General features: G+C 44.0%; 2 protein-coding genes across 10 annotated transcripts in view; one reads left to right on the top strand and one right to left on the bottom strand.

Moving 5' to 3' along the window:
• Positions 1–13,459, bottom strand: part of LOC136434884 (synaptotagmin-9-like) — a 156,786-nt gene that overhangs the window by 56,805 nt on the left and 86,522 nt on the right. Inside the window, exon 10 of one of the 4 annotated variants that reach the window (XM_066427983.1) lies at positions 4,028–5,562. The exons of the other annotated variants lie outside the window; for them this stretch is intronic. Coding sequence (XP_066284080.1) covers positions 5,504–5,562 — 59 coding nt within the window. The 3' untranslated portion in view covers positions 4,028–5,503. Of the gene's footprint in view, positions 1–4,027; positions 5,563–13,459 lie in introns of those variants that run through there. 4 annotated transcript variants of the gene reach the window in all.
• The window catches only part of LOC136434882 (GATA-binding factor 2-like), a 36,019-nt gene that overhangs the window by 10,186 nt on the left and 12,374 nt on the right, over positions 1–13,459 (top strand). The window contains exons 1-2 of one of the 6 annotated variants that reach the window (XM_066427976.1): positions 7,697–7,929; positions 12,462–12,825. In XM_066427976.1, coding sequence (XP_066284073.1) covers positions 12,579–12,825 — 247 coding nt within the window. In that variant the 5' untranslated portion in view covers positions 7,697–7,929; positions 12,462–12,578. Of the gene's footprint in view, positions 1–7,696; positions 7,930–11,812; positions 12,057–12,110; positions 12,267–12,461; positions 12,826–13,459 lie in introns of those variants that run through there. The other 5 variants (XM_066427974.1, XM_066427978.1, XM_066427979.1 and 2 more) reach the window with 5 other exon arrangements.

Here is a 13,459-nt window from a genome sequence, read left to right as displayed (position 1 = left end):
AGTGCAGATATGCACGTAGAAGTGAATAGCGGCTTTAGAAGCGCCACCGGGCATACCCCCGGGTACACAGCGCTATCCGCTCTTTGGGACAACAGACAACACACCTGTAAGGGACAACGCGTACAAAAACCTCAAAGCAGCGCCTGAAGACCATCTTCTTCCGGGCGGTTTGGCTGTTTAAAGGGATGGAAACGTCCCATCGGGACGTCTTACAAAGACCATATCGACAAGTAACTGTTAGGAGCGCTCGCGGGAAGGCATCGGCTGATGCTTTCTAACGGTCCGACTGTGGCGCCCGAAGGAACCGAAATGAGCCGAGCATCCCGCGACGGGAGCCAGGCAATGAGGTAAATTGGAAAAGCGATGCACGCTCGTCCGGGAGGAGTTCTCTCTGATTGACCTACGATTTTCCAGTCTTCACTAAAAATCTTTATTTCAAAGCTCGATGGTACAAAATGTAAACCTTGCACGCTAATAAGGTCGCGATGCCACGAATAACAAGGCTAGTAAAACATGAGTGAAAGAAAAATGAAATCTTGAAATAGTCCATAGATACCGTTAAAAGCTTGAAACGGATTTTTACAGTCTTATCGTCGATGGCGATACGTTCTTATTTTCGCATCAGCTCGCCGTGTAATGAAAGAATGATGTTTGGATTATTGTTTTCGAAAGAAAATAAAGATAAAAATGATCCCGTGGGCTTCGTCTCACCAATTATCACAGGTTTTTACTTAACTTGATTCACTTAAGAAAAAGACAAGCTGTAATCTTTTCATGGAGAGATGAGTTACTCTCTTTTTTTCAAGGACAAATGAGATGATGTCCTTTGGGTGCGGACTGTGCTTTCTGGAAAAAAGCAGCACAAGAAAGTGTTAGTCACAACCTTTGCGCTGATAACAGATTACCACTTTGTAGCTTCGAACGAATACGGGCACCGCCCTAAACACCGAAAGGTGTCGAAAGGATTTTAACTTTTTTAAAAACTAACTTTAGGTCACAGACTTCTAAAGGAAGTAGGCAAGATAAAAAACAATTCTCTGGCATTTAAAGTAACATAGTGGTTCTCTTCATGATGGCTTTGTTGTTGGCATACTAATTGGCAGCTGAGAACTTCTCAAACACTAACCCAGCCGTTACGGCTTTTACATCCGAGCAAGCCGAGAGAGTTTGCCGTAGTCGAGGACACGTCACTCTCCAGACAAGATGTCATCGGAGAAGTCATGCAGAGTCGTAAATGTGTTTTATTCCGTCAGGATATGGATGACCCTCAGTGACCAATAAATGGGCTCGAGATGCCCGGAAGATGCGTCTACACTCCTCCTCGCAAGCCGCCCAATCGGGTGCAGGTACACGGAAAGCCCGTACATTTGCAGGCCGCCAAAAGGTCTGGCACTGAGACCACTTAAGAAGGCGACGCTTCGGGTCATTTGGTCTCATTTGGCGGATCTCTCATCGAACGTAGGCGCCTTGAGAACAGGCGATGGCCTCCGCCAACATACCTAATTGCAGCGCGTAGTAATGGTCATTCGGGGCAATGCAAGGCCGCCCGACAAGTAGAACCCCCCGCAGCTGATGTCAAGCCAAAGTACACCGGTAGGAGAAGGGAGCTTTAGTTAATGGAGGTGTCGGAACGCAGAGAGAGGGGGGAAGATTACTGTGTCCCCTTGTCGGTCATCTCGGGGAACCGTTGTTTGTTTAATGCCGTGCGCCTGTAATGTACTCCCGCTTCAAACAATCACTGGGTCAGATACGCGGCATTAACTGGTGGAGACCTTAAGATGCGAAATTTCCATCGGTGTCGCCTTCTTCATCCTCCTGTCAAAAGCACCTGCCAAATTCCGTGTTACGTGTTATCTTGTCTCATCAGCTTCCGACATGCATTCTAACACAAGTACATGTGTGTATAACACCAAATCCCGGCTACTGACGAGTTTTTATGACAAAATCGTCCTTTTTTTTACGATTCTACGATTACAATCGGTTTTATTTCACAACTTTGGGAACATTTTCAACGACACAGGCACAAAGTGACAAACATACCACAAGTACTATGTGTTTGTAACAAGATTTTTCTGGGCATAAAGGAATGTATGGTCACTGAAAGTTACAGATTCTCTTTTCATGAACAGTGAGCGTCTGCAGCAAAATCTCTTTCGTCATAGCAGAATATTTAGACTTGTTTACCACTGTGAGAGTTTAACCTTATTTGCATAATATTCCACCGGTCCTCTTATCGGAAATGCTTCCTCTCAGAATTGAATATCTTTACAAAGCAAAATCGCATGACCGTTATAATATTGTTGCATCATATATCTCTGTGCCTACTGTCCTCTAGACCCAAAGGGTTACTAAGTGGCTTAGTGTGCCCCCGTCTATCTACACAGAAAATTCACCGCGCCACAGACAGATAGGTCTAATCGTTTCATTAGAACAACTTGACAGGTGGTATGATAGTTTTCAGTATATAAGAATGCTCTCTTGAGTTTTGGTCTGTTGCATGAATCAAATACACCAAATTGTTACCAAGAGTTGGTATATACGCTAAAGGGCGTCTTAGTGTCTATCCTTACATGCAGATATGTCAGTATGATATATCATTATATTTACAACATTAGTCATAGGAAAGCCAAATGAGTTCATAGTGGATGCTGTAAATTTCCCTAACCGCTAAGAAAACGTTTAGCCTTACTTTATAGGAAATAAATTTCACAGAGGACAACAAAAATGAAACAGTGCTTAGCTTGGATATGTGCACAATTTTAGATGTCGTGCGAATCGTACACTTAAAATAATGCATTGACATTTATCCAAAACAATCGCAACATATCTGCTTGAAAGTGCTTCTTCCTCTAGCATGCCATTTTGGTTCGGTGCCAATACTGATAACCCTAAACTTAGTTTTGTTTATATCATAATGTTTTATTCTAAACTTTGAACCTAAAACGGATCTGGGTGCACAGTCTGGCACAACAGATCACTACTGTTGTAAAGCAGTCGGACTATACAGAGAAACTGGAACATAGGGCGATTAGCCTGACAAGACTGTCTCGGTGTCAGGGGGCGCTGGTCTGAATCAAATTGGACTCCACAGCAACTTAAAAGTCGTGACTAATGTATACAATAGTATATACACACGGTATCTATGTTCAATAGTAGTAACTGAGCCGTCGCGTTTACAAATAAAGGCAGTTAAGCACACAGAACTCCGGTTGTTATTATCTCTTTCCTTTCTTTGTTCCAGTATAGTACGTGTACAAAAGGATGTTCGAACATTGTAAATTCTTGGCCTTGTGTCACTGCTAGGAAAATACTTCACATTCTGTTGAAAATGTGAGTTTTACGTACACAAGATCTGTTTGGTGTAAAGCGACAATGCTAGCTGAGGACATGTGCTATACATAAGCGTGTGAAAGGACGAACACAATTCAGCGGCATCAAACCCAGACGAACAGAGCTGACTATAAGAATCAGTAAAAACCCCGGGGCGACAGTACAGCCGGGTGGGCCCTTGTCAAGAGGAGCGCTTGACAATGTGCATTGAGCTGGGTTTCGTCAGGAGTTGTCAGTGAATGTGTAGTCTTTCACTGGGGATGACTCTTAATGCGGAGAAAATCTCCAGACTAGAGGGCAGCTATCAGTACAGAGGTCACGCCTGACAGCTCCCAGTCAGACACCGGTGCGCTGTTCGGAAGATGTTTTAGCTAACTGCCGCTTTACCATACAGAAAATAGAAACAACCCTTGTAGTGTTTGCATATATACCATTGGGAACTTTAGTCCAAGTTTTGACTTGAATATCTTTTAAAGACTGATATCGAAAAAAAACGGTTTAACTCTATGGATGGAGTGCTAAAAACAAAAGACGTTGATTTTATTTTACGCGGCTGTATCAAAACATGGAAGTCACAAAGAATAATTTATCATACTATACTATACTATACTATACTATACTATACAGAAACACAAAAGTGTAAAAAGATGTCTCAAGTACTACGTATTTGTAACAGTTTGTTTATATAAACATAATAGATTATTACAAAATTACAATTTCTCCTGCAAGTTTAATGAACAGTGAGCATGTTATCTCCAGATCAGCCCATACAATAAACTTCTGAAATCAAACTTGTGTAATCGTAATCTACATGATAAAGGAAACAGCATTTTTAGAAGCGTCACTCTGCATATTTGTTATTGGCAAGTACAAGTACTTACGTCCAAGACTCCAAGAAATGACAACTTGTATTTTGCCTCGTTATAGGTTTTAAAGATTTACACTTTTTGAAGACATTGAAAAGCAGCGGTTTCCGTTTAACCATTTGGACTGCCATGAAAAACACAAAGACGTGTATCTTATTCTATGCAGCTGTATCAAAACAGGGAAGTCACAAAGCACAAAGAATACATACATTGTACTTGTATTGTATGCGTTGATAAGTTGGCGTGCATGTATTTGAACGTTGTCATTTGAGCGAATGACCTTGCAGCATCCATCCTGTCTGTTTATGTCCTTAGTCTACATTCAATAATTTGAGATGCCAAGGCATACACTTAACTCGATATTCACGATCTAAAGGGACAAAACCATCGCCTGCTCTGGCACAATAGATCTAGAATGTTCAGATTCGGAAATCATAGGACAGAACACAATCGCGGATACGGTCTGCAACCCAAGCTTATAATTCCACAGTACTTCTATTGTTGACAGCTTCGTAATTGATATAGTTGCTACCGCACACTGGAACAAGGCCATGGAATATTTCCCCAAGCAGCGGCGCCAGTGTATACAGCCGACAGCATATGTAATACTATATAAGGTTCGTCTTACAGATATTCCATAACCCTTCACAACAACAACATATCGTATTGTTTGCCCAAATAGACGGACGCCTGTCAGACACTGATACCAAAACCACACCCTAGACTTGTTTTTGAAAAATATATTCCTATCAGGGTCCGTACCCATCAAGAACAGTCTACATTTTACATTTGCATATTAACCGTGGCATCAATAGGTCACGTCATAGACACGCCCATGTCTCATATCTTCAAGCATCTTTACACTACATTGCCTTTATTTTCTCCATCAGAATGATGGGGTTGTGTGGGGACAGTTGGGCCTGACGACTTTTCCCCTGATCCTGAATACTTGATAATGCCGTCAGCCATTCAGACTTCCCTTTAGTGCTGCGCCGCTCGCGGTGTAGGCAGTGCCCCCTCCTCACCGCGAACACTGAATAGTGAACTGCAGGGGATGTCAACTAGGCGGCGTAATGGCGGTTTGATTTGAGGGGACGGTGGCGGGAACATGGGGCGATGTGACGCTCGCCCACCGAGAAGGGGGAGTCCATAAAGATGATGATGTTCCCCCTAACAGAGAGTCCGGTGTGAGCGGGGCAGATGGGTCTCTATTATTATTTTGTGAGGCACTTGTTCTTTTGACCGCAGGAAGCATATGCTGTTTTCTCGCTGCACTGTAACAATGTCCTCCTGTGCGATTCACTGACTTAACCAGGCAACACTGTTGTTCTCTTCTTCGGACGTCTAGTTCCTAAAAAGACCCGCCCTGTAATAAAAACAGACAATTAAGAATGCAAAGTGAAATGTCTGATTACACTATCAACGTATCTTTTTCGGGGAGGGGGGGGTAAAAGCATTTTATCGGGCTTTATATCATGTCAGGTTTTCTTTATGCCTAAGAGACAAAAAAACTGATCTAATAGAAATTCCGATAAAAGACGCATAAAACAAAACGGAGAATAACCTCTGCTTCGACTGTACCATCAATTTATAATTGCCTTTTTTTGATAACTTTTCAGTCCTTTATACATGTATACATTCTTACATACATACATACATATCAAGAAAGTCCTTCTTCAAGGTAAGGCGTAAAGTTAAACGGCGGATCCACGACACAGCCAAAGTCAAGTCGAATAATTTTGAGACGTGCCAGCGTGTGTAGCGATAGAGCTATTAGAAACCAAATAACTCAGCAGCACAATCGAAGTAGGGCAAAGTGAGATTTGGCCCTTTGCGCGCCAGGTTCGTTTTTATCGTGAGCGACAACGTAATTCTGCCAACCCCCTCCAGACATGCCGTACAGGCTCTCCCGGGGGGCCTCGGGAAGAACGGAAAGGTCGGCGAACGTCTCCAACAATTTGTGGAGAAACTAGAATCGTGCTGTGCATTCTTATAAGTTATGCCACCACCCCTACGACAATGAATCATATTTTTGACATTTAGAATATTTCTTATCATAGTTTTTTTTTCTTGTGCATTTTTTTTTCATATTAAAAAAGTATTGGATAATGTGTAGTAATAAATGATATGTTGAAACCCTTCAAATGTATGTACAAATACAAAAGTACCAACAAATTTATGGGTTTTCCACATCATAGTATTCTCATTCCGGTGCCCTCGAGAAATCAAATTATATTTGTGACATTTATGATATTTTTCATGATCTTTTTTTTGCGTGCATTCTTTTATATCAAGAGAACATTGGAAAATCTGTAGTAATGGTATGTGGGAACCGTTCGTGGGTTTTCCACATCATAGCATACTCTTCCGGCGCCTTTGCGAAAATAAATCATATTTTTGACATTTATGATCTTTTAATCATAGCCTTTTTCTTTGTGCATTTTTTTTATCAATAAAACATTGAACAATATGTAGTAATGGTATGCTATGACGCTTCACATATATACACAAATATAAAAGTACCCACAAAATTGTGGGTTTTCCATATCATAGCATTCTTATACCAGCGCCCTTACTAAAATAAATCACATTTTTTACATGTATGATCTTCTTTATTATAGTTTTTGGTTCTACATTTCTTTTATATCAAGTTAACATATGGCAATCTATAGTAATGTCGATGAAGGTTAGACATCCAGGTAATAAGATATGTAATAAAACAGTTACTCAAGCAACTGGCTATACTTTGGAAAATCAATCCAGTTGCTTAATTGAATAACTGTTTTGTTGTGTATTGAAAAGTTTTTGGAGAATCTATCCATTTGCTTGAGTAACGTTAACTTTTTGTTGCAAATCTATAGTAATATTCAGTTGAAAGTTTTTTAAACCCTTCAAATAAGTACAAACACAAAAGTACCCACAAATTTGTGGGTCTTCCACCTCAGAGCATTAACAAAACTGAACATAGTTGAAACGCATGGTTGATTTAATCGTCCGAACATGTGAAATCGTCTGTGTTTAATGTTTGTTGTTCTGTTTTGCTATCAATCATGTAAGCGAACGTCCCCGAAAATTGTTCATGTCGCCGCTGGTTATCTAAAACAACTTTCGCCCTATTTCAAATGACCAGTAAACTATATCGTCTCCGAACACGCAGTCAAGTGTGCGAACACATTCTGACACCCTAAGCCTATTATAGGAGGCACGGTGGGAAATTAGCTAAAAAATCTCGAAACGAAATCTCCCGAATCTCCGTTCAAAACCTGATTAGTGTTCTCTACGGTTTTACGTCCAAGGTCCTTGTGTGACCTTAGTGTGGTGTGTAGACAGTAGGACGCAGGGTTTGGGGAATAATAAGAGTAAACAACCGGGGTCGCCGCGCAGTAAACAAGAGGGAGTACAGGCCGCGGCCTGTGACGCACACGATAGTCATGGAGCAGCGGCGGAAATCGAATTTTCCTTAGTTACTTCTCGATCAATACCGGTGGCTGAGCGCGTGAACGCGGGGTGAGGCAGGGTCCATGCATTATGCCATTTCATTACCGGGCGGTCAATCCGTCGGTAGAGGGCGGGCATTGCGTGGCCCCTTATCTCGGCAGAGATCCATAGGTCCACGGCTAGGGGACGGGGTTGGGCACCACAAGGCTACAGAGGACGTACATCAAAGCTACCCTCTCCGGCCCGACTTCTTACGGACGTAACGCCGCATACTGCACACCTGTCGCGTTATCAGGTACGGCTAGATCTGTCTTCATAAAGATAGACTTGTGTCAGCAATAGAGATACGCACGGCGTGGTCGTGCCACGGTCTCAACAGGTGTCGTGGGGGCGCTATTCTCCCAGGTTATTTCGGGGTGAGCTTAGGTTATCACCTCCGTGTAGTCAAACTCCGTCTCTGTATTAAATTACCTACAGCAGCGTTTGATAAGCTAGCTTCATTGAACCTTGTCTGTGTTGATTAAGACACTCAGGAATCGGGCTTTCCTGGGAGGCGATACTTTTTTTGTGTGGAATGTAATCTTCTTCTTGACCCGAGGCGAAACGACTTTTTCCGAGCACTCTGGTAGGATTCTCTGGACATTAGCTTAACATTGTTGTCCCTGGTCCTCAGGCGCCGCCACTCTTTTCCTGTAAGTCTGGCAAGTACTTGTATTAAGACCGCACAGAAACCCTTCTTTCGATTAAGTCATAATTTCATCGTATGCTTCTCGTAGATGCCCCATGTCTTGTCTTCAAACAGTTGCATGGTCTGAGAGAGCAAATTGCGTTATAGGGACACCGACCTGTGTCTGCCTAACGCGTCTCTGCACCGTTCTCTCTTCTTACTGCTCGACACTCCAAGAGTCTGTGTTGGTGTGTTGAAGTATCAATGTATAATACATTTTGGCAACCTCAACTTCGCCACTGACGTGAATCATAAGCATAGAATGCCAAACATCAAAGGTCACATATCTGTGGTTCCAATAAACCACGTTTACGACTATTCTAGGCACACAAAAATAGGTGAACAAAATTGCAGATAGAAATGATAATGACATGTTTGGTGGTATCTGACCAGACAAATGAAGTTTACTTTAAAACAACACTAACGGACCTTTGTTGAGAAGATTCAAATGGTTTATCCCTTTTCTTTCTTTTTTTAGCTCAGAATGATAAAAAAGAGGGCGACCGCATGTCTCTTCCGAGCCTGACAAAGTTGGTATCCAGACTACCCATGGCCACTGCAGCTTTGTCAAACATTAAGCGTAACTTTATACAAGAGCAAGTGGCTCGCTCTGGAAATCCAATTTAGTCGTGACAACTATCACAAAGGTGTGAAAAACTAATTACGCTGACCTGCCTTACTCCATTTAGAGACTTCTCAGACTGTTGTTCACACACTCCTCTCGATGTCTCCTCGACTAAATCCTTTTATTATACTTGATGACTCAATTAAGAAATTGCACCTTGTATCTATTGTTTTCATCACTTTAATTTGGTACAGTTGAAGAGCATTATGAATCTCACAAAACCTGTTTATTTTCAGTTGTCTGTGCGTCAATATTTTGGTTCTAGGAGTTGTCTTTATTATAAATGGATTATGTAGTCTGTGTTGTTTCTTGAATTAGCTCTGTTTTGATAAGTGAAACTTTAGGCTTTGCCGTACAGTAAGAAATGGAATATTTCTTTATTACTTAGAATCCGCCACTATTTATGTTTTTATAGTACTTTTATATCTAATTGAATGATAGCAACAAAAGTTAAACAATGACACGTTCGATATCTGTCTTGCCAAAACGCTCTCTTACTGAATGATTGAAAATGAATAAAATCTTCCCACCTTTTCTGTTGAAACTAAAATCTACCTAATCTTCTTACAATTACCTGATCTTTTTTCATTCATTTCGTGATTAATATCATTTATGGGAGTAAAAACATAACACTTCATTGATAGGTTTATCTAAAAGTTATTCCACTAGTCAAACTTATAATCACAAGCAATCTCTTGAGTAACTTACAAGTTCTTGAGAAAGTTCTTGAGAAAACACGACGCCGCTTCAGTCAGAACTTGTGTTCGAAGTGGTCGTCTATCACTACCAGTGCGATATTCAACAGCTTTTGACTTCGCCTTGGCATTATTATTGGCTCGTCTTGACAAATCCCCTTCTGCGATTACACAACATTTTGACAAGCGGACCATCTGTGTCGAATCACAGTGCCGACGCAGCGCGCGTCACCTTGTCTACCCGCGCCGAGGCCCCGTCAAAAATCGCGCCGAGCTTAAACCGCGGTAATCGGACCATCTGTGCACCGTAAAAGATCTGCTCGTCGCCCGCGGAGCTTTGCGCTCGGAATCGCGGCAGAATTAGTCGGAAAATCCCTGTCACTGTAGGACACTATCTCGGCGGAGCCAGCGGAGTCGGCAGCCGGGCTGTGGGTGTAAAGCCCCGCCGCGGTGTTGCGTTTCGCCTGCGAGCCACGGCTTGTACGCCTCCTCCCCACTTGGGATTTAGTCGGCTTGTGGCCGCCCATGTTCGCGTGGACGCGGGTCACGGATAAAAACAGCGCGGACCTTGGGGTTGCCTTACGACAAGCCGAGCGATGATTACCACTCGCGACAACACCGCCTGAAAAGGTCGGGTACTTGCACCGGCTTCGTACACGCGCGCCTGGCCCGTGGCTATCATTTGTGAGCCGAGATCGCTGCTAACTTGGGCGAGCAAAATCCGCCTTCCCTCATTCAGAAACGCTAATGGCTCGATTATCAGTGTTTCAAACATACATTAGCCCGGGAAAGGTTATCGTAACGCAATTATGTCGTTTGGGTCTAACGAAATCATCACGCTTTGGGTTGCTCTTTCCGTGGCGGTGCCAAAGGAGGGAAATCTAATTCTGCTAATATTCCTCCATTCAATTACATCGGAGAAGGGGTCCCCGTATGACATCTCATTTCCAAATACCAAATGTTTCTACCTTGATTTGATTTATCGCCTTTATCATACTGTGACATTTTCCGACTAATTGGCAGAGAGAATTGCATTCACTTTACTTCTTCCAACATTGTGCGCTCTCGTATATTTTCTCTCTCCCTCTCCAAAAAGTTTTTACCGGCTCCTTGGGCCGTCTTATTTACCTTTCTCGTGACGTCACGGCGTTGGCGTCAGTGTGGCTGGGTATGTAAAGAAGCGCAGTGCTTCAAAAGCAACGAGGATATCGCCCAATTACACTCTGTCAATCGAATGTGTGAGTGGAAACCAAACGGACATCCCTAAGGCGATATAGAGTTTTTGGACTGCCACCGCCAGCGTAGTGGAGCCGCCACACACACACACCGCACACTACTTACACCGAGAACCCCAATCCTAGTGCCACCGCGACCGTCACTTCCAGAAAACTTTGAGTCTTTTCTACGTTTGCGGTGTGGGATAACCATCTTCCTAACAGCTTATCTCCATTGTGGCACGTGGAGAGAGGCCAATTCGCACTTGCCCCGATTGTTGCAAAGTAATCATTGTGGCACGTCCCGATACCATCTACAAACCAAAACACCAAGTTACAGTGGTACGACTTTTTAGTGATCAATTTCTGACACCTAGAGTTCATCAAAAGTGCATTCAAGACTCTTCAAGCTGCTGGGGCGTCCGTTTATGGACCCACTCCGGGGTCACTTGCCGCAGGAAGTTTTTGTGACGGAATCTGGGCTCAATTTAGGGGGGTGTTGGTGGCCACAAAGCCCGTTGAAGAGGGAATAATGTGAGAAATCCAAATATAATCTTCAGTAAAGTCCTCGGAGATAATTTGGCTGATAAGGGTGCGCAGTGTTTGATTACTTCACCCCCCTACTACACAAACAAATAGTGTGCAGTGTAAATACATTTGCTGTCTTGTGGTCTGACATGTATGTGCCGGGGAAATACCCGCACTTGTCTGATATTCTTGAAAATGAAAAGAGGTGAACTGTTCTACTCTCACGTGCGGGGTTGGCGATTACAATCGCCAATGCTAATTTCTGGCTTTTCTTTTGAGTGACAGGAGGAGTTGATGAATTGCCTGTTTACTTTTCTGGCCAATCGGGGCGGGGCTGTCAGGGGGCCCGCCGCCGTAACGTCAAAATCAACAATCTAATAGGGCTCATGATTGGTCATTAGTAGGCGCGACGCGCCGTGCCTGTCTATAGCTCTGAGCCGACTGGCGCCACCATTGCGGGAGAATGTGCCGAAAAAGAAGTTTGCAACAAACGCCTTCTTGTTTGCTGGTCACACACGAGGTCGCAGCACCAGCGCGCGCACGGTCCCGCCAGCAACGATACTTGGTGCCAGCCTCCTTCGGAGAGTGATCGCAGTCCCGCCGAGGCGCCGCAGCACGAGCTCCGCTCCCCATGTATGCATGCTTGACCCCGCTATACGCCACTTTGTCAACTACCGTAGTGGATGTAAACACTGTATCGGGCCGCTTGCTTAGGCCCAGCTGATCGGCCGGCACGTCAGACAACAACGGCCTGCCAAACTTTGTCTTATCGTGCCAATTAGATCTGATATTTGCCCGAAAAGTTGGACGATGTATGGGGAAATACCTCTCGTTGTGTGCCCTGTATGTGTCATTTGTTGTCGAGATCGCTGATATGTTTGGATATAGGCCGGTTGGCATGTCTCCCTTTGTCAGGACGAGTCTTATACTTTTGTGTCTCGTAATTGTGAGCACTTCTGGTGATATTGTTGATTTATTGTTATATGAAGTTGTGATCACAGATAGGCCCTGTTTCATAGCGGATTATCTCTTCGACAGATACACGCTCCCTGACTGAGATTGAACGCCGCGGACCTGGATCTCGATCTGGCCTTCGCACGAGGGTCGAGCCTGGGGTCACTCGCCGGACGGTGCCAGTTCCCGCCTCGGGGAGTCATGGAGGTAGCCAGTGAGCAGCCGCGCTGGATGCACCCGATGCAGACCCACGACGCGCACGGCACGGCAGAGAGGATGCACGCCGCGCACGCCGGGTTCGTCGAACCCTCCCAACTCCTCCCTCCCGAAGACATCGACGTGTTCTTCCACCACCTCGACGCCCAGGGCAACCCGGTGAACCAGGCGGGCTACTACGCCTCGTCCGCCGCCCGAGCCGCCGCCGTGCACGGTTACCGCCCACCTCACGGTAAGAATAACAACCACTTGTCCTACAGTCAGTTCACCGTCAATGTTTTAATGATTATCCTTTGAGCTGCCTTTTTGTGACCAAGAACATGACACCCGACATCAGTCGGTGCCGAGCGATGTTGTTGTGATAGTCTTGTTTAAAAATTAACCGTAGTGAGATATGGTCACGATCGTGAGGGTGACAAAGAATTTGCGGTCACAAGCCATCAAGTTTAATTCTTTTGTGTCTGTTCGCTCGTTTGGTTCTTGAGTGGCCACCGTAGACCTTAAGCATGTCGTCTTTCGTTGCTTTACGAACTCGCACCTCCAAAATATTTTGACTTGTGTTGTATCTCAGAGGGTTATCACCACTTGTTAAAGACGGTCCGACAATATGGAAGCAATTTTCGGCTGATGTGTAAGGATGTTTTGACAGTGTCAGGACGGCCTCTGGCATCTTTGTAATTGGGTAAATTTAACATTCCATAAGCTAGAAAGAATATACGAACTGCGACCAGTATAAAGTGGACGAATCGGTCTTACTCTGTGTAGGATGTTTGTAGTTGTTAACAGTAGGATGTTAGTTCGTAACACATAACAGTTGTTGGAAGTACAAATATATACGTAGACGGGTAGCTAGTACGACAACGATC

This window comes from Branchiostoma lanceolatum, chromosome 5 (genome assembly GCF_035083965.1).
Source record: "Branchiostoma lanceolatum isolate klBraLanc5 chromosome 5, klBraLanc5.hap2, whole genome shotgun sequence".
Lineage (NCBI taxonomy): Eukaryota > Metazoa > Chordata > Leptocardii > Amphioxiformes > Branchiostomatidae > Branchiostoma > Branchiostoma lanceolatum.
The sequence above is the reverse complement of the archived record's forward strand: the minus strand, read 5'-3'. Positions and strand labels throughout refer to the sequence as shown.